This window comes from Calidris pugnax, unplaced genomic scaffold, assembly GCF_001431845.1.
Source record: "Calidris pugnax isolate Ruff unplaced genomic scaffold, ASM143184v1 scaffold91, whole genome shotgun sequence".
In the NCBI taxonomy this organism is placed as follows: domain Eukaryota; kingdom Metazoa; phylum Chordata; class Aves; order Charadriiformes; family Scolopacidae; genus Calidris; species Calidris pugnax.
Genome location: NW_015090898.1, coordinates 864,130 through 884,927, shown reverse-complemented (window position 1 = coordinate 884,927; position 20,798 = coordinate 864,130). Strand labels below are relative to the sequence as shown.

Genomic DNA, 20,798 nt, shown 5'->3' with positions numbered 1-20,798 from the left:
CCCCGTCGCCGCCGCCCGCTTCCACGGGGCCGGCCGGGCCGGTCCCCTGAGGGAAGCGGAGGCGGCTCCTCCGGGGCCCGGGAGACGGCGCGCACCGCAGCGACCTGCGCAGCCATTTCACAGTCTCCCTCACACACATTTAAATGGCCCGAGCGCCGGGGCGGCACCGCGCAGGCGCCGCGCCACGGCCCGCTCCCGGCGGCGGCGGCGGGAACTGTAGTCCGGGGGCGCGCGCGTGCGCGGGGGGTGCCGGGAAGGGAAAGGGGGGGGTGTGTCACGTGGCCCAGCGGCGCGCAGGGCGCCGGGAGCTGCGCGCGGGTCCGTCATGGCGGCGCCGGGAGCCCCGGGACCGGACCCTCGCACAGCGCGGCCAGAAACACGCTTTATTTCCGCGGGGTTTCTCACGCGTGACGAGACGCTGCGTCCGTCACGGGCGGGCGGGAGCGGGAGCGGGAGCGGCTGCTCCCCTCGGAGCGGGCCTCGGGCCCGTGAGGTGCGGGTTTGTGGTGCCGGGGGAGCGGCTGGAGGTCTCTGGGCGCGGCCGGCGGGCTCCGGTCTTGACCCAATCCCCCAAATCACGGAGGTTGTCGGCGTTGGAAAGGACCTTCTAACCTTCTAGAGATGATTATCTGTTTATTCTTTAAAAATTCTTTACTGTTTTATTCTTTAAAAATGACTCGCCAGAAGTTTTCAACGAGTACAGGAGTATGGGGAATTTTTCAAGGATCTAACTGCACGTTCAGGTCATTTGCTTTTTCAAAGACCAAGGCTGGCTGGCCTTTAGTTTCGTATAGTCTGCTTTCACATATTTTCCCTGTATGGTGCATTTTCACATTCACAATGCTGTCTTTGGGCCTCCACCTAGGTATCTCCAGCATCCAGTGCACAAGGGGGGGTAGGTTTAGACTGAACATTAGGGGGGATAGGTTTAGACTGAACTTTAGGAAGGAATTCTTCACAGAGAGAGTGGTCGGTCATTGGAACAGGCTGCCCAGGGAGGGGGTTGAGTCCCCATCCCTGGATGTGTTTAAGGGACGTTTAGATGGGGTACTGAGGGATATGGTGTAGGGGAGGACTTTGTAGAGTAGGGGAGATGGTTGGACTCGATGATCCCAAGGGTCTCTTCCAACCTAGACGATTCTATGATTCTATGATCGGTCCAACCCCCTGCCCAGGCCGGGTTCCCAGAGCACATCCCTCGGGACAGCACCCGGGGGGGGCTTCATCCCCAGAGAAGGGGCCTCCACACCCTCCCTGGGCCGCCTCTTCCAGGGCTCTGCCACCCTCACCCCAAATAACTGCTCCCACCCTGTTTTCCCCTCTCTGCCAGAAAACAATCACACAAAGCCGTTTTCAACATCTTTATCCCTTCCCGCTGAGGATATAAATAGCAGAGGAATCTGTCTAGAAATGTCATCTCCCCAGACGTGCATTGGAGGTGTTGCCCTGGGGTTGCTGTGGGACGTGGTGACACGCGCTGCCAGTGGTCTCTGCTCACTGGGGTTTGGTTTTTTGGGTGGCACGGGCAGCCAGGTCAGCACGCTCTGCCACCCGATAGCGCTGGTCCAGTCCCTCTGTGGTCAGTCAGCATCTTAGTCTTACTGAGCGACAATCGAGACAAATCATCTGATTCACTCAGATGGAAAAAAAAGAAACCTAAAGGGAAAATAATTTCTAAAACCTGAGATGCTAATTCTGTTTTACTCCAAGAAATGTAAACACTTCAGAAGCTGGGGTCTGTAATCCCGGGGGTGAAGTTCCATCCGTGCTGCCTTCACAGCCTCCAGAGCCTGATCCTGCTTCGGTCCTGCCATGGTCCTTCTGCATCCCTCAGCATCCCGGCTGGATCCCCTCACCAGTGCACACTGCTCTGTCTCAGAGAGTTCAAAGCCATCCTTTCGAAGTGAATACATTCCAAAACACAACAGAAATGTGTCCTTCCTTAGGATAAAATACCTATTCCCACTTCTAGTTTCCATCCTGTCGTAAATTAGCTGAAAGTGCTGGGCTGCTGGTTACTCTGTGAGCTCCTCTGCTTTGAAACTTTAGCTGATGAGGAACGTTCAAGTAGTGCCTGAGCTGCAAGTACCACGCAACAGCTTTTGGGGTATTTACTGTGATGGAAACCTCACTGGGATGAGCACTCCAGGCGGATCAGCAGCACTTCACGAATCACAAATTCCTGTAAATAATATCTAAATGTTCCATGCTGGGGGTGGGTTTCTTGGTCCTTTAGGTTTTGAAAATCGATTTGCAAAGCCTGGGAAGAAATGATTTTTTTTTAATGCAACAGATTCTGTATGTTATAGGTGTTGATTGTGTAATTCCTTAGGATAATACGTTATTCAAAAATACTTGAAATTTCAGTACTTTCCCAAACTTTAAGTTAAAACAACATCCTGTAGCTGTAAGTCAACTGGAGCAGAAACAGCCTATGGGTGTGTCTGTCTGACAAATACTGTCATTATAGCAGCAATATCAAGATAACTAGATTTTATGCCAAATCTAATAAATGACCACTCTCTTGTAGAAGAATTTTAAGTGGAAAACAGGGTATTTCTCCTCTGTGGTGTTACCCAGCGTCAGCAGCTGCCCTGTGCCACGGCTTTGTCTTTTCTTCCGCTGTCTCTGTCGCCACATAAAGGCTTTGAGATACAGGAAAGACAAACACACGCTTCAGGCTGTTCACACTCTGAGAAACAATTGTCAGAGCAGGTTTCAGGGTCTATGTTTTCCATCCTTACCTGGTCTTTAAACAGTTCGTGCATAAAGTTGTGAATGAGTGAAAAACTAATAAACATTTGTAATGTTTGTAATTTTTTAGCATTCAGCCCTGTACCTGCATTTAGACTTTCAAAAAACAGGCACTTCCCACCCCAAAATATAAAGACAAAACCATACCAAAGTTAAGGAAAGACCTGGAATGGTTTGATGGGGCCGATTCTGATGGTTTTGTCTGTGAAGATGGGCTGCAGATGCCTAGAAATAAGAAATGAGAAGCACTCAGTCACTGTGGTAATTCCCTGAAGAGCTGGGCTCAGACACGCGTGTGGGAAAACACGCAGAGACACGCGTGACAGCACAAGACAAAGTTAAGCATCTTCCAGCTGCAGAGCTGGAATGTCACACGGCTTTAAGGACATTACTCGCTCGTAGCAGGGAGCGAGCGCGTTACTGCAGCACAGTCCACTTCAGAGCTGGAATGTCACACGGCTTTAAGGACGTTATTTGCTCGTAGCAGGGGGTGAGTGCTTTACTGCAGCACAGTCCATTCAGAAAATATTTCCTCAGAACCACTTTAAACAGTTTTTAGAGGTCCTGTTTGCCAGATAAGCATCTTAATTATAGATCAAAGGCAACTTAATGAGAAACTCCTTATTTATGCTCCGTGTACCCTGGGTAGAATCCAGGATGGGGCAAGTTCTTGCCCCACTTGCTTAAAGCCATCAGGAAGATGCAGACTTACTCTTTTTCACGTTTTTCAATATTTTCAAGCTCTGTAGGGAAGAAAAAAAAAAGGCAGCTTGTTGGAAAAAAATGTAGGGAGCAGTAGCTCAGGTACTATGATGAAGGGAATGCACTGATAAATTACACGTCTCACAAGAAGCATTGTGCCCAAACTGAAATGCAGATTTCTGCTGCTCGGTTTGTCCCTGCCTTTTTTCTACCCAACCCAAATGCCTCCAGTTTCCATTATTCCTGCTGCTTTCCTCAAATGCTTTTGTACTCAACTGTAACATCCCGAAGTACAATTGCACATGAGATAGTTAACGAGGGCCACAGGAGGAGGAGAGGGCTGACGAGCAGCACTTGCCCAACATGAGAATTTGGACTCCACTGGAGCAGCTTTTCCTGAGAGGAGCTGGGATGGGGGTGTTCGGAGCCCGAGGCGTTCGCACAGGTCGGGCTGTGTGACTGTTCTAGCACAGACGGGGCTTTAGTTTGCAATTCTACACCAGAGTATTTTTATTAGTCTTGTTTCCTTGCCCTAAACATGAGCGGTCTCAGAGCAGGCAATTTTCACAAGGTCGGCAGTGAGAAAGCAGCAGTAGCTGTAACTAGAACATCTCTTCTTCTCCCCCTCCCTTCCCAATGGCTCTTGCTTCGTCTCCTTTCCGTTACCTTGCTTCTCCTGAAGCATTTCGTAGGCTCTGGCCACGTTTCAGAAGTGCTCTTCTCCGAGCCCAGAGGACTTGACATAGAATTTCTAGCAGCAGGCTGCAGACCTGGGAACACAGATCACAACATTTTCAGAGGTCATTCAAGAACCCTCTTGCTTTTTTCTAAGGGCTTTGTTGTTGCTTTTCATTTCCTGTAATGCAGCAGCTCTAGAAGTTTCCAGCAGGTCCCCCAGTTGCCTTTACTTTCTTTCTATCTGCTGAACTCTCCTGCATTCAGTCCCGAAGCGCTACCATTGGTGATGCCTTGCACAAGTGCGATCTCCTCAGCTCCCTGCAGGCTGAGGTGTGAGTGTAAAATCTCAGTTACATGCTGAGAAAATAACTCGTCACTTACTTGCTGCCTCAGCAAGAACAAATGACTCTGGGGTTCTTTCAGGAAGTGGAGGAGGAGAGTTAGAGCGATCCCGGGTTGTCTCTAAGAAAGTAAAGATAAAAGAGCTGGTTGGCAAGCTTTAAATAGATATATCCTTTCACTGAGAGGTCCACAGTGCTTTAACTGGCATAGGCCAGTCATCTCATCAGCTAAAGATGCGACAGCCCTCAGCCTGGGGAGGCTGCAGGGACCATCGTCATGTGTGGGTTAGGAAATACAGAACTAGCTCTTCGTTTGGTTGCAGAACTGTCTAGTTCTGTTTAGAACTATTTAGTTGCAGAACTACTTAGCAACACAAAGTTTCCATTGGACGGAGCACAGATCCTAAAGACATTTACTGAGCATGGTAAAGCAGCTTCAGTAAAAAGCAGACCTCATTTCCAAAGACAGTTTATCCCAGCATTAAACTTATACCTGTTTGTGGGCTCCGAAGCTTCACACTCTGGAAACAAAAAACAAGGAAAGTGTTTGAAATGGCACAGCCAAACGTGGTTCCCTTGACACAAGCAAGCCCGAGAAGGCGAGGAAATGATGTTATGTGCAAACACCCTCCCACACACACCTCCATGCTCATGTAATGGAAGATAGACTTACGCCTTATTGTTTCACTTTACAAAGCTATCATTCCTCTATGGGATGGTCAAGAAATGCCTAAATTTGGTTCAGCTCCTGCCTGTTCCACCGGGCGGTGTGAACCTCAGCAGAACACTGACTTCCTGTCGTCATCATCCTTCTCTAAAAGGGACAATATTCGTACTACCTTGTCTGGGATTCAGGACCTCAAAAATTAATGTTTGGAGTAAAGTAGACGTTGATAAAGAGGACCCTGACTGAGACCACATCTTCCTCCCAGTCCTGAACCCTGAAATAATTTATGTAAAGTGCACAGTGCCAAAACTAGAGCCTTTCTCACAGAAGGAAACATGGTGAGGAGATTGGCATAGTGATAGCGCTGGAGAAGAGATGAAAAGCCACGTACGCACCTTACACGGTCTGAGTCTCACCGAGTTGTTAAACTTCTCTGAGTGAGACTCACCACTCCACTCCAGAGAGGTTCCGATATTTGTGTTTCTGGCTGGAAGCTGAAAATCAGAAGTGGCCAGAGGAAATTGTCCTAGAAACAGTTGGACACAAGAGAGGTCATTTCCCATCCCCGGCAGCCGCAGCAAAGGCACCATACAGATGTGGGGAGAACCCCCAGAGCACTGCTCGGCCCCCACTTTGTTAAATGCACTTACCAGATTCTCCAGCCACGATAAAGGACTCGGGGGTTCGCTCGGGCAGGGGCGGAGGATCATCATCTTCTGGCTGTGGCAGGATGGCTAATTGGGGAGACAGGGACAGATCACCGGATGGCAGAGACTCAGAGCTGACTGCTCTCGCCCAGCCCACGCACCAGAGATGATGGTTAAACGCTTCTAAACGGAAGATAAAAATCCAGATAGTCCTCAGCACCACTTCTCCTGCCACCAGCTACGTGGCCCCAAGGGTGGGTGTCCAGCAGCGCCAGCCACAGAGCTGCCATTGCCCGTTGACAATGAGGGGCGCAGGCCCAGCACGCTGGCCCATGGCCACCATCGCTGTGGGGCTAGTGTCACAGCTCCCAGTGCTTCTCGAGAGGCTCCAGCACCCAGATAACGAGCACAGTGCTGTGACAATGGGCACTGAATGCTGAGCAGGACGCAGCCCAGCCAACGCCACAGCTGTGGACAATGGGAAATGTCTGACTGGGCCAGGACTGACCAGAGCAAGGAAGGGTTCTCCTTCTTCATACGGCAGGGGATGGTTTTAAGGCTACAGATCTGGGAAAGACACTAATGCTGAAGTCCTGGTTTGCTCAGCCTCAGTGGGATGTCACGACACAGGACACTCTGCAGGGAGGAGCGGCTTTTTGACTTGGGAAGTAGCTCCTCAGAGAAAACCATTTCTGGGAGCTTTCTGACCGCTTCTCGGATCAGCCAGTTTTAAGATCAGCCTGTTTGAAGCCTGGTCTTTAAAAATTAGTTGGCCCCATTTCCCTGAGAGCCCAACCTGGTGACACAGTAGCCCAGAGCAGCTGTGTAGTGCAAAACCCAGAACCATGCTGCTCTAAAAATGTCATTTATTTTTATGGAAAAAATTTAAGGCAGGATGAAATGAGTGCGAGGATGTTCCCGTGGGAGCACAGCCCCAAGGAGCAGCCGCAGCCCTGCCTGGGCACCATCAGACACCCCTCCAGTGCATCACCATCCCCACTCACCAAACCCTGCTCGTTGCAGAGCCCCCCACTTACTCGGGCAGGACATCCTGCTCGGGGAGGACACCCTCTCGTCACGCAGCCGTGGAGCACGGTGGGACACGGCCCCGGGCGGCGGGGGGCTGGCCATGGCGGGCTGCAGCGGGGCCCTCGCAGCTCCAGGAGGGAGAGGTGCATCCTGCCCCTCCGCAAAGCTCTTGGCAAACACGGGGGACGCGGGGTCGTCTGGAGAGAGGGAAGAGAAGTAGGGGTCTTCTGCTGAGCAGCAGTAAGGGTAAGGACATTGTCCATGTTTCCTGCGGCTTGGGGGGCCATCCACGTCTCGGCTCAAGTGGATTGGCTCCACAGGGGAAAATCTGTCCTGCGTCTTCACCCGAGAGCTCGAGTAGCCGGCGTTTGGCAACTGTGAATTCAAAATGGGCTTTGCATCCTCTCCACCCTGTTTCCAGCCCTCTCCCTGCTGCGGCAGCACGAAGGGGGATGATGTAGTCCGTGTCAGAGGGGGTCTGCCACGGGGCCCTCCCCTGCCGGCTCCCGGCGGCTCCAGGGGGAGAAGCAGCTGCTCCGGGGAGATGCTGTTGAGCTCCAAACTGCGGTGCTTCTGAAGAGTGTCCCCAGTGCCCCACATCGGGGCGACAGCCACCTTCCTGCAGTTGATGAAGTTCAAGGTGCTGAAGGAGATGGCCTGTCTGATGGGCTGGGCTCCATGTCCGGGGCTGTCCTGTCCTCCCGTGGCAGACCACGATGTCGGGGGGGCTTTGCTTTGTACCGCCGGAGGAAGACCTCGATGCACATCCTGTTGCTCTTGCTCCGAGCTGCAACAGAGCACCACGATATGAACTCAAAGCCATCTAGTACTCAGAAATGCCCGTTAATCTGCTAACGGGGCCCCACAACATGGCTCCTGAGAGCAGACCCAGCAACACAGAGCTCGTTGCAGCCTCCAGCAAGGAGCACCAGGCAGGACTCTGCTCCCTGGTGCATCTTCAAACACCATCAAATGGTGCATCAGAGGAGCCCTTTTAAATGCGTGAAATACACCCTCAGTGCAGGCTGCACCAAAAAGTGAAGTTTTTTACAGAAAGCAGACACTGCAAACCACAAGATGCCCACAGGAAGATCCCACCCCCCTCCGAAGCTGCCCACATCAGGTTCCGATGTGGGCACCAGAGCAGCATGGGAAGCTGGAAGACAGGACTGGTTGGGGCTCCTGGGCAGGGTGAACCACTCTGGGCTGAGGGGAACCGGCACTGGGGGGGTCTCCAGGTACAAGAGACTTTTTTTATATTGCCCTATGACATGTTTTCAGTGCCTACGGGAAACATCATGTGAGCACAACATGAAACAGACCCACGGGCAGAAGAGGGGGCAGATAATGCCCACAGGGGAGAGGCTGAGACTCAGTCTCATCAACGAGAAGAGAGTTATGCTCAGAACAGTGAGAGTCAGAGTGGGACTCATGGGAGGCAACAGATCCTGCTGATAAATTAAATGCTACATTCAAACAGAACTGTGTCACAAAGCACATGTTAAAAAATGCATCTTCCTGAAATCGCACGGGTGACTGAAAATGCTAACCCAGGGTGCTTGTGCCATGGCCTTACCAGGTTAGTAAACTCAGGGAATAGATATCTTCCACTGGAGTCAGAAGAGGCTTGGCCACAGGATGCCTTGTTTGTACCTAGTGAAAGAAAAGGTCAGAAAGCAGGAGTGAGGAGAAAGAATGCAAAGAACACAAACATGCCATTTCAGGAGTTGGAATTTCCAAGCCTGCACAGACACCTCTGCTGTCGGGTCCCCAGGCAGACCCTGAGACACCTCAGCCCAGTCCCACGTGTGACACGTCAGCCATGTGCTCTGCAGAGCGTTTTCAGGACAGCGAGGCTGAGGTGGGCGAGAGGTTTGGCCACGAGCTACAAAACCACATCCGGGCTTGAACCGTTTTTGTGTCAAATTAGTCCTTTGTCTCCTTTGCTTACAGATTGTCCACAACACACAGAAAATGGCTCTTTCTTGCCCAGCTTGGAACATCCTGCAAGAGCTACAGCAAAACTCAGGCACGAGTCCCATCACAGGATCCTGTTCCCAATTCTTTAGAAAAAAGCTCATGACAAATTCTGCTAATTGTAATTTCAGCCTTTGCCTAAGAATGGCAAGGCGTTGACTTCAGCCAGATTGCAAACGGCTGCACAGGAAAGGTGAAGTTCACGCCACAAAAGAACAGCAAGAGCAAAGAAAAGCTTTACCATGGATGCTTTGGATGTTCCTGTTCATGTGCTACTTCATACCAAGACCACATAGTTTCCCTAAATTAGTCCTTTGTCTCCTTTGCTTACAGATTGTCCACAACACACAGAAAATGGCTCTTTCTTGCCCAGCTTGGAACATCCTGCAAGAGCTACAGCAAAACTCAGGCACGAGTCCCATCACAGGATCCTGTTCCCAATTCTTTAGAAAAAAGCTCATGACAAATTCTGCTAATTGTAATTTCAGCCTTTGCCTAAGAATGGCAAGGCGTTGACTTCAGCCAGATTGCAAACGGCTGCACAGGAAAGGTGAAGTTCACGCCACAAAAGAACAGCAAGAGCAAAGAAAAGCTTAACCATGGATGCTTTGGATGTTCCTGTTCATGTGCTACTTCATACCAAGACCACATAGTTTCCCTTTGGAGGTGTATGAGACTTGAAAGATTTGATGTGTGTTCTCACAAGCTATTTCAGCCTACTGTCTCCCCCAGACCAGCTGTAACGCTGGTTTCTGCACTAGAGAAGCACCATCTTGCACCCTTGGCCATACCCCGGTGTGTACCCAAAGCTCCCCAGCCCAGACTGAAAGTCACTCTGTTCCTTGCAAGCACTCCATCAAGACAAGTTTCACTGGAACACCCACATGGAAATCAGCTGCTACTGTAGATAGCTGGCGCTTTTCTAGTCACTCATTACATTAAACAATTATAAAAATATATATAAAAGGTTTCGAGACCAAAAAAAAAAGTTTAGCTCTCGCCTGGGACCAAATCCTGTGATAAGCATTGCACATCCAGGGAAACAGCTGGATTCTCATGGGTTAACGTGAAAAGAGGCTCAGTTTGGGCATCGAGGGCAGCAGAAAACACAGGATTCATCCCAGGTGTGTGGAGGAAACCCTGCAGCAGGAATGAGGTTAGAGCAGGAATGCCCGAGGTGAGAGGCAGCGTGTTTATCCTGGAGACTTGTACCTGTGAAGCAGCAGAATCTTCCTGGGCATCAAGTGCTTTAATCTGCCTTTCGAAGAGCTCGATCACCACATCATAAACCAGCTCATACTGCTCCTGTGGCCCAGAGAGATAAAGCAGAGATGAGAGCCAGCCCTGCAGGACTTGTATATGGTCACCTGTACCCAAAGCAAGCATCAGCCCCTGAGAGGAGCTGCCACTTTCTAGTCCATTGCAGGGTGAATTCTCAGAAGAGGTAGAAGCCACAACTTTCAAAGGGCTCAGACTGAACCATTTGGGGGTTTTTCGAGTGCACAAATAACACTGTTCTGCATTGAGCTTCCTCTTCAGCCTATCTCAGCTGAGAAGTGTTCCCACTTGATTTCCTGGACAGTCCCTGGTTTCACAGCATAAGCCTTCGATAAACCAGGCTGCAAGCACTAAGCCCTTCCAGCCATCCACGGGGAAAGGGTCAGCTACCCTCTGTTCAGAGCAGGGACCTTACAGAACATCCACACACCCCAGTTCCCAGCAACACGACCGCTCTGTGTTTCCCCACTGCTAACCCTGCTGGTAAAAGCTGAGGTCCCAGTGTGGAGAGTACACCAGTCATCCCAGTATGGAGACTGTACCAGTCGTCCCAGTATGGAGAATATACCAATTGGCAAAATTTCCCGAATGTACCTTGGTCTGCACTATGGAAGGCCTTTGCGTGCGCATTTCCTGGATCAGACTAAAAATACTGAAGTTCACTGGAACAATCTTGCAAGAAAGAGAAAAGACGAAAAGTTACAGACAGGTCTAAATCCAAGCAGCTTCCAAGTCATGACGTGGATTAAAGCAGTGTCAGAAATTCCAGCCTGCTTCTGCAAGAATTTTTAACAAAGGACCTGCTTTAAGTGATATTTTTTCATTATGAACCAGCTTGCCTCCTCCCTCCTGTCTTGCACTCCACAGAAAATACCCTTTTTATAACAGCATTGGCCAGAGCTGAGAACAGCATGAAGGGCAAGACATGGATTTCCCAGATCAATGGGTTCATGGTCACTGCAGCCACCCCTGCGAGTCCCAGGGACCCACCGCAAGCCCAGGCGTTGCTTCACACACATTTGTACTGCAGAGTCAGCATAAAGCAAGGTGATAGTTTGGAAACTCTGGATTTCTGGTGCTTCATTGCAGAGACACAAACCCAGGCAGTAAGACCCTATTGAAGAGTGATGGCCAGTGCAGAGCCGAGCTCAAGATGGGAAGGTCCTGCCCGAGGGAGGAGGATTCTCCCCATCGGCACAAGCATTGGGGGCTGTTCCCATCAGGATGGGGAGGGGACAATGGCATTGGAGAGTGTGTGGATGATGCAGAGCCTAAAGAGAGAAGCAGCACAAGCTGGGAACGGGGTATCAGTGGTTTGGCCAATGCATTTCTCTGGTCAGGCAGCGGGGACCCCCCATTCCCGGCTGGAATCCGTCTGCGTGCAGTCAGGGGGTGCAGGGGAGAGTAGTGGGAGAGAAGGCGAGGGGGGGACAGCAATGCAGGGGTGCCACAGGCAGCCACTGACCAGGCAGACACTCACCCCGTCCCTCAGCAGCTTCTGGGTGTAGTCAATGGCACAGATGACTCCTGTCCTCCCACAGCCAGCACTGCAACGACAGCCACAGCAGGGCCGCTAGCAGGGGCAGAGGACGGGAACGCTGCCTTTTCTGGCAGGGATATTTGAAAAAGCCTCTTGTGACCCTCCCGTCCCACACCACAGTGGGTGCAGACCCACACGATGGCCCTGTGCACCTTCCCCTGCCCCAGGAAAGGCTCCTGCCCACAGTGCTGCTGCGGGTGAGAGGGCATGGCTGGTGCTACCGTGGCACTTCTCGCTCCTCCTGTGGTGACCAGCCCACACGGGGACGTGCTTGGTGTTGGTGGCCTCCTAGCCAACTGCTACCTCTCTCCTCTCAGGCCACCCAGCCATGCCAGCTGTCCCCAGAGGACATCTTTGCCTTCGGACTTCCACCAGAGGAGCTTGGCCACAGGTTTGTGTGGCTGCCACACGCTGTGGCCACCCGTCCCCCCGATGACCAGCTCACCCACCTGCAGTGGACACAGATGGGGACACTGTCGTCCGGCTGGTAGCAGCGAATCTCGCTGATGAGCTCCAGGATGGGGTCAATGGATGAGGGGACATCATGGTCCGGCCAGTTTTTATAGTGGAACTGGCGGATGGTGCGGATTTCCTGGAAGAGGAGAGAGTGCTGGCAGGCTCAGGGCCACCCCGTGCCACTGAGGGGACACTGCCACAGCTCCCGGGACACAGACCAGGACACCAGCATGACAGGGGGAAGCTGTCGAGCTGCAGACATCTCCATCCCCGACTGCAGCAGGAGGCAAAGGTTAGAGGTGCAGTTTGCAGACGGTCGTGCTACGAAAGGAGCATTGCAGTTTTATGACATTTTTGATGATACCTGTTGGCCCCACTCACCCAGGGGGGTCTGATTTGCCACAACTGACAAACAGCCTCAGAAACTGACATTTTGAACGAAAGGAGCATTGCAATTTTATGACATTTTTGATTTACCTGTTGGCCTCGCTCACCCAGGGGGGTCTGATTTGCCACGACTGACAAACAGCTTCAGAAACTGACATTTTGGGTTAATTAATTTTTTACTTTCTTTATTCCTTCAGCTACTGTCAAATCTAAAATAGCAGGCTGAGCACCATAAAATTTTCTTCACAAAGTGTGCATATTTGAATATATTATTTATATGAAAAAACCTACCTAAATGCATTTCCTGCCTTGGCCTTTCCTACTCACCTCATTCAGGGTCACCTTTAAGGTCCTAATCACATACTCATTTTTCTTCTCTTCGGCTTCCTGCGGAACAAGAAGTCAGAGTCACATTTTCTGGGGATGACACGCGTTCCTACCACTGGTGACACGATGGTGACAGCCGTACTCACGCAGGTGACGGTGAAGGGACCGCACTGCTGGGGAGAGCCCTCCTCGGCCCAGTACCGCTCGCATTTCTTCTGTTGTGAGAAGCAGGACACGTTTGGTTATTCACCACCCACACCCTCTCCTGTCCCACTTTGCTGGACAAACTCCTACCGGGAGGAGGCCGATTCCAGCCCCTCAGCCCCCCATCCATCATTGCTGGTTCTGGTTATTCACCACCCACACCCTCTCCTGTCCCACTTTGCCAAATTCCTGCCAGGAGGAGGCCGGTTCCAGCCCCCCAGCCCCCCATCCATCATTGCTGGTTGCCCCCCCAAGAGACACCAGCTACACTGCTGGAAACTGGTGTAAGAGTCTGTAGCTGGAGACTCAGGAAACAGCCTGTATCGAACACAAACTCGCTGCCACTGATCAGATTTAATAAAAATCTGCCTCTCTCCACCCTGCCCTGGCACCGTCACCGCAGAGGCCATCTCTGACACGTTACTCACCTTTCCCATTTCAAACTCCATACAAGCCATGACCACAATCTGCAGAAAGAAGGTTCATTAGAAAAGTCTGAACACAAGTTTCTTATCCAGGCAGCAAAATCACTTGCAGGTTCTTAACGGCAACGAGGAATTTCTGTGGGATGCCTTCCCCAGACACCCGAGTGCTGGGCAGATCAGCCCAGGGACATCACCCACAGCCTGGGCAGATCAACCCGGGGACATCACCCACAGCCTGGGCACAAGGACCTTTCCTGCTCAGAGCCCAAATGCAGAGACAGCCACAAGCAGATCTCTGGCTCAGCACGAGTGTGGAGAAGGCTTATGGCAAGGATGCAGGGCACACACAACATCTGGAGTAAAACCCTGACCCTCCCACTCTTTGCTCAGTCAAAAAGGACTTCTGGCTGGCTGTACAGAAATCTTTTCTTTCAAAAAAAAATAAAGGTATATAACTCTGCACCTTACCAGGACTTTATACTCCCAAATCATCCTCCAGAAGTCAATGACAGTAGTGGGGAGAGGACCTTGGGTTGCAATGTACGCTCTTGGCCCATAGACGCCCTAAAACAGCATTCAAATCAGACATGGAGACATCTTTGCACAGTTCACTGGCAGAAATAAAATCATCCCTCTTTCTCAATCTTACTTCAATGAGACAATTAAGATTTCAGAAGGGCTTTCACATACTTAAGTTTTAGGCACTTACATTAAATTAAGCAACCAGAACTGAATGGTGTGCAAACCCCCCAGAGACAGACCCAAGCAGGGAGCTGGGCTCGAGGTGAGATCTGCTCCCAGAGAAAACACCAGCTCTTGCAGCACGTTTGGGAGCTTGGAGGTGACGTTGAGGCAGGTGGTGCATCACCAGAGGTGATGGCGGGGCACAGCTTGGCACTGCTGGGGCTGGTGGCCAAAGAATGAACCCCAACCCCCTTGTGAAGGTCTGCTCTTCTGCAGACAGGTTACACAGAGCCCTCGGTCATTACAGTGGAGAATGAAAGAAATCTATCATCTATCTCTCTGTCTGCCTGCCTGTCTATCACAGAATCATCTAGGCTGGAAGAGATCCTCGGGATCATCGAGCCCAGCCATCCACCCTACTCTAAAGTTCTCCCCTACACCATATCCCCCAACACCACATCTAAACGGTTCTTAAACACAGCCAGGGATGGTGACTCAACCCCCTCCCTGGGCAGCCTATTCCAATGCCCGACCACTCTCTCTGTGAAGAATTGTTTCCTAATGTCCAGTCTAAACCTACAGAGGAGGGCTGTGAGCACAGCAGAGCTCCAAAACACGCTTTGCACCCCATGGAGATGACCCTCACCGGCCACCCCGCTGCCAGCCGCTGCGGTGGCTCTCAGCCGTGCTGCAGTGCAGAGTTTCCTGCCCGTGCTCTGCTCCCAGGTGAGGTGACTCTGGCCACAGGCAGTTTTGCACCACTGTCACCTACCAAAGGCAGCAACGCCGAGGAGGAAGTGGGGGCTATGAGCCACAAACTGTTCCACCGCCCACCCCGACGTGGGTGCACGTCCCTCGCCCTGCAGCCCTCTCCCTCGGCGCTGCCGGGGCGTGTGGGAAGGACTCACTGATCACACACGTTTTCTGTACATGGATTTTCCTCGAGCGCAGCCCAGAAGCTGCTGCACAGTCCTTTCACTCACCGCAGCCACGGGACACGCTCCTCCGGCCACAACGCGGCCAGGCAGCACTAAAGGGGTGCTACAAACACCTTTGCATGACAAAACAGCACGAAAGAAGCAATACCTTGATGAAGTTGGCATTGATGTAATGAGAATCTTCATCTGATGTGATCAGGGACAACTCCACTCTGCTGTGGTCAACTGCAGGCACAAAAGCAGAAGCAGCAGCAGTTACTGTTGAGCTCCTCAGAGTGCAGCACGAGGTGCTTTGGGGGAACCCACACATTGGGAGCTCCCCCCAGACAGACGAGGGGCTGCACAAGCCTCCTTCCATGCAGTCACCATGGCCCCCACGCAGGCAGGGATGGGCAAGGTCCCTTTCTGGGTGGTGGTGAGGGCTTCAGCAAGAGCTGCAGATGCTGCCCCAGAGCAACACTGATCCCCGATGATAGAGCAGACCAAGCCTGGCATCACCCTGCACTCCCTCTTACAGGCTCAACCAAGAGTGTAGATTGATTTTTTTCAAGCTAGCATGGATGGAAGGAACAGTGTTCTCTGATCATCCTTGTCCAAAGCCATTCTCTACCAGGCCTTGCATGTGGCTGCAATAGCACCCAGAGGTGGCAAGGACAACCGTTAGAGGATGGGCTTCCTACTGAATGGAAGTTTTTCTGTCTGTAGAAAATACGTGCCAAAGACTTCCAGAGCACACGCTGCGACAGTCAGAGATAAAGCCTTAAATCTGACCAGCAGAATTCCAGGCCAACCCACAGCAGCAGGTGCTCACAACCCAGCAGCTCTGCGGGCAGGAACGGGAGGAAGAGAACAGACTCGAGCTGGCACAAAAAAAAAGGCTGAATAGGGACATTTGCCATTTCCAACCTACAGGGTAAGATGTCCTTGTATCTGTTCTTCTTGATGTTCTCTGGTTGCTCAGATGCTTCTGTAGGGTAGGTTTTATCCGATCTGTACTTTGTTGACTGCCTTTTCAGCTTCTGTGATAAAAGAATGGAACAAATTACAGCAGAAGTGCTACACACAGCACTCCACTAGAGAGTAACGTGTGAAGGTCTCCAGGGGTCAGGTTCGCTACCGCAAAGCGTGATCTGCACCATTAATTCTTTCCTGAGTGGCTTTTCTCGAGGCACTCAGAGCAAAAGCAGAGACAGAAGCCACCTGAGAGCCCTGGCTGGGGCTGCTGAGGAATGGAAAGTGTGTGCTGAGGCGGTGCCCACACGCGGCTCCTGGAGCAGAGAGATGCCTTTGTGCAGCAGACAAAGCATCGCCCTCACAAATAAGTGAGACTCAGGGGAACCATGCTCAGTAGAAATGGCACCCAGGTAAGAGGAGTAACAGCGTTAAACCACCTTTGACAAATGACATCAGAAAAGACAGAGGGATCGATTGATTTTCCTCGCTCTGGTAAAGGTGCTCCCATCTGTAGCTGCAAACAGCAACACTCAAGCCAGTGAAGGAGCACAAGCAATCAGGGCAAAGAAGTGACATGCACTGATGAAAGAGAACGGAGAAGCTCTAGGATCGACCCTCAGGGTATGAGTCTCTCGTCTCTTTCATTTCCAGGATGAAGCTGTAGCACTCCTGGAGAGTTCAAGCATCTTTTTTCTGCCAAAGCACAGAATTTTATTTCACTGACATCAGTTTTTAAATAACACACAATGTTCATTACCATCAACTTCGAAAGCACCGTTCTTGCTGTACTTTTTTCCTTCATAGCTTTTTATCTACCTTACCATCAAGGGGTGCTTTTGATTTAAAACAAAAGGCCATTTCTCTAATCAGTGTCTCTACTGTTTGACACTCCAAAGGACAAGTCTCTTGTCCCACCGCCCTGGAGCCATTCTCCTGGGCATCCCTGCTGGGTCCAGCATGGGGCTGGCACAGGAGAGCACTTGGGATTGCATGTTGGGGGAGAAAGCAAAGGGAAGGGACCACGGACACGCCTGAGCTGGAAGGTGAGAGGGTTTCTCCTCCCGTGGACCTCACCATGACCTGAGTCCCTGGAAGTGGGAACGGTGGCTCGGTCGCTCTTGGTGTGGGGAAAAACAGCCCGCTGGTCTCAGGGCCACCAAACCAAAACCAGTCCCAGTCCCTCCCCAGCCCTCCCCAGCGCTCGAGAGATCTCAGGCACAGCAGCAGGAGTCACAGGAGTCCTGATGGTTTTACGGTCCTGATTTTTGGGTGCTCACCATAAATTGCGTCAAGAGTCAGCAACCACTGACCTTCCCACGGGAGCTCAGAAGCGTCTGCGTTTCCACTCTCCCAAAAGCTCTCGTCCTGTTTGAGGATCCCATCCCTGTCCTTCCCTGCTGCTGACCCCATGTATCAGCAGCTGCAGGAGCTGAGAAACCCCCTGACTCCAGCCCACTCGAGATGAGCCCCCGTAGGACATGACGCCCGTTGGGGCCTGGGTGCCTCAAACTACAGGACAGTATTTGCCCAGGGGCCGCGCCGGGAGCTGGAGGTCTTTGCAGCTTGTCCATATTTGACCGAGCCCAGCAGCCCCTTAGCAATAGCACAGATAAAAGGTAAATACAGCCACGAGTATCTCATCTCCACAGTATTTCTGTGCACAGATATTCAAATACAGCTCCAAGTCAGAGTTGATGGTTTTTAACACTACACTGCAATTTTCAAACCCTAAATCCTGCTGCTCTCCAGCCACAATGCCATGGGAGTCGCATCTCACCAACCTGGATGGAATGAGTCTAGAAGAAGGTCCAGGAGGCCCAGGACAGCCACCTGTCCAGTCCCTATTAACCAAGAGCAGCGGGGCAGGCACAGCGTGACAGGAGGGAGCAGGATGGGGTTTGTAGACTGCACAGCCCTGTAACATCCCAAGCTCTCCTGGTGTTGGTCCTGTCCTCCCCCTGCCCCTTCCAGTGCAACCCCAGCTTCCAGGGCCAGCTTTCACAGAGGGCCATCACTGAGTACCAAAGCCAGTCTTCTCGTAGCTGAGGCTCTGAATCACCTTACTTTTTCTGTCCCTGCATAAAGTGATATCAAAATGCTCGAGAAATGGCTACATACAGGAAAGCAAGCGAGAACAATAAGGGTCAAACTCTGGCTGTGGGACTGCACAAACAGAAGAAAGGGACTCGAACAAAAAAAAATAATCCTGTCATTTACAGTCATCACCGCAATTTGCATGTACAAATTTGCTTGTTCACACAAAGAGAGGGGAGGCATTAGGATGGAGAAACAGCATTTAACATTTCTACCAAGTTTGGAAATGAAAGCCAACACAATCGCCTGTTGAGGCTGCTGCACTTGCTGAAGTGGCCGACAGCTCGGGCCATCCTGGGAGGATCACAAGATACAAGAGGAAACACAGCCCTGACCACTTCTACCTGCCATTTCGGTCAGAAAACTGACTGTACGTTTGGCACACGCAGGGAGGCTCCGCGGCACGGCACGGCACCGCTCTGGTACTGAGCAGGAGGAGGAAGCTCAGCAGCTTGTGACAGCACTTTGTTCCATGGAACAACGGACTGTCACTGCAGGCTCAAATTAATCACTTCCCTCCAGCCCAGACACCTGGAAACCGAGCACTAAGCTTTTCCCAAGTGTCTGAAGTGCCAGACTCTGCTGGTGTGGCAAAGCCAGGCTGGATCTCATGGGCACCCCTGTGTAACCCCCACACCTCCCCCAGAGCCCACTGCCCAGCGCAGCCCTCCCACAGGGGCCCTCGGGGCCGGTGGTGATTCTGGACTTTGAGACATCTCAGATCTTACAGAGACACCAGTTCTGCCCTTCCCCGTGTCTGCCAAAGCCAGGCAGTGCCTTGGCTTCTCTGAGCAGCCCAGGCAAACCTGCCAGAGCAACCTTCCTCCAGCTGGTGGACCAGCAGCCATCCCCATCCCCAGCTTTAGCTGTGAGACCCCGGGTTGCTGTCCTGCCATCCAAACGAGTAGAAAGATGTCAGTGTGCTCCCAGATCAGGGCACTGCACACATCTCAACCAGCTAGATGCTGCAGAACGCAGGGGAAAGTGAGAACCATCAGCATTTTTTTGCTAGTTTTGCCTTTAGGGAACAAGAAATTAACTTCCAGGAGGGGCCAGAAGCGTCGCTGGACGTGGGGCACGCGCACTCGTTGCAAATGGACGCACAACCCTTCCACGCAGCAGCACCCGAGGCTGGAGAAGGGTCTGTCCAGCTGCTCGGGTCGGCACCTCCTCAGCCCTGGCCGAGGAGCCCGGGGCTGATATGGGGGAGCAGTCTGGGGTCTGTGTCTGAACACCCTCTCCCCGCTCCGCAGTGGGTACCGGGGCAGGGGGGGTCTGTTGAAATGAAAAAAGGAAAAGCCGTCTCAAACAGCAACCGGGGATCCCTGGCAGGAACACGTGTGTCACGGGTACAACAGGCTGCAATGGGGAGAAGGGGCAGGGGCTCCCCACTCCTCTCTGTACCCCCAGTTCTATCACCCGGCAAAGGGAAACCGCGTCTTGACAAGAGCATTCGCAGAGCAGAAAACAGGAAGCTCTTGGGTAATTATTTAAAAAGCACACGGTTTTGCTTTGAAAGCAAACTATTAAATTACTTTTCTGCCTTTACATTTCCTTCACCCCAGTTAACTCCTCTGTCTATTTCTGCTGTAAAATTCATAGAAAATCTTATTGTCCCACGCAAATCGCACCCCTGTTGGAGGAGAAGTGACTGAGCAGTTCCCTTTAAAATCAGCCGAAACACGGAGCCGTGCCTTAAGCCAACTTACCAAAAACTCCTCTACAAACTGGGCTCGGTTCAGCTTCTTGCCTCGGATCCTTTCCAGGTTTTGCTGCAGAATCTGCCTTTGGTCCATGTTGCTGTGGAGGGAGCGGGACTGGCCTGCGCCACCCGGGAAGGGACATGTCAAGTGCCTGCGGCAGCGGAAAGCACCAGCCCCGGGAGCGCTCGCAGCGGCTGTGGTTTACTGACTTCATCACAAGCCTTAAAGGAAATTAGTGCGCAACAGATACCGTGGCCAAATAACAAAACAAAACACAGGGACCTGGGGCCCAAAGCGCCTCCTTTTAAATCCACAGGCAGGTTGCGTGCACCGCTCAGCAGCGTGGGCAGCGCCGGGGGCAGGAGCCAAATTGCCCCCGTCCCTTGGGCACCCCAGCCCTTCCCCGTGCACGGCGCGATGAAGATGGCCAAAATGCTGGAGACCAGGGCCAAGCACCCCAACATCTGACTCCTTTAAGCAGCGTGTCGGGCTGTGGCCAGCAGCTCGGCCGCAGTCAGAGGGGTGAGCATAGAGAGCAGCCACCGGGCACCCATGTCCCTGGGCTGTGCTTGGCAGCCAGCAGAGGCTTCAGGCTTGAAATATGCTGCAACTACGAAAATTCCCTAAAGCAGGATGCAAAATCCACAGGTCCCCTCCACACTTGTGGCTTTGCCTGTTTTCCACGTTACCTGCAATATGTTTTGAAGGGATACTTCAGGCAGGTGCTGAGCACCTGAACCCACCTGGCACGTCGTGCTCCCTCCAACTGCACAACTGCGTCTCAACAAGGAAAACCCATCAACAGCTCTTCCAGCCACAACTCCCTACGTCTGGGAGCTTGTGCCAGGAGAGAGGGTCAAATCGGACTCCAGTAGGTGACAGAAATCCAATTAATTATGGCAGCCTAATTCACCTCCCTCACTCTCAGTGACACAGGCACTCTAAAGACCCATAGGACCCAGTGGAGGCTGTGCCGAAGCGGGAAGGAGATGCAGAGAGCAAAGTTCTCTAAG

The 20,798-nt window shown here is 52.0% G+C and overlaps 1 protein-coding gene across 1 annotated transcript; it reads right to left on the bottom strand.

Annotated features, from left to right (window-relative positions):
- Positions 1-1,346: 1,346 nt before the first annotated feature.
- Positions 1,347-19,929, bottom strand: PTPN22 (protein tyrosine phosphatase, non-receptor type 22 (lymphoid)). Its single transcript, XM_014948459.1, has 21 exons — positions 19,792-19,929; positions 15,945-16,053; positions 15,183-15,259; positions 13,881-13,976; positions 13,416-13,454; positions 12,930-12,998; positions 12,784-12,843; positions 12,063-12,205; positions 11,554-11,620; positions 10,668-10,745; positions 10,008-10,100; positions 8,395-8,471; positions 6,827-7,605; positions 5,793-5,876; positions 5,538-5,668; positions 4,969-4,996; positions 4,516-4,596; positions 4,123-4,226; positions 3,467-3,497; positions 2,902-2,979; positions 1,347-2,260 (listed from the first exon to the last, which is right to left on the bottom strand). Exons 1-21 carry the CDS (start codon positions 19,876-19,878, stop codon positions 2,196-2,198), a joined length of 2,376 nt encoding a protein of 791 aa, XP_014803945.1. The 5' UTR covers positions 19,879-19,929; the 3' UTR covers positions 1,347-2,195.
- Positions 19,930-20,798: the final 869 nt, after the last annotated feature.

Excerpts from the sequence above, each read along its gene's own strand:
- PTPN22 (XM_014948459.1), bottom strand. The coding sequence starts at position 19,878 with ATGGACCAAAGGCAGATTCTGCAGCAAAACCTGGAAAGGATCCGAGGC. Across the intron at positions 12,999-13,415 it reads TGGAGTTTGAAATGGGAAAG|AAGAAATGCGAGCGGTACTG; the intron begins GTGAGTAACGTG and ends TTCTCACAACAG. Across the intron at positions 12,844-12,929 it reads GTCCCTTCACCGTCACCTGC|GAAGCCGAAGAGAAGAAAAA; the intron begins GTGAGTACGGCT and ends CTTGTTCCGCAG.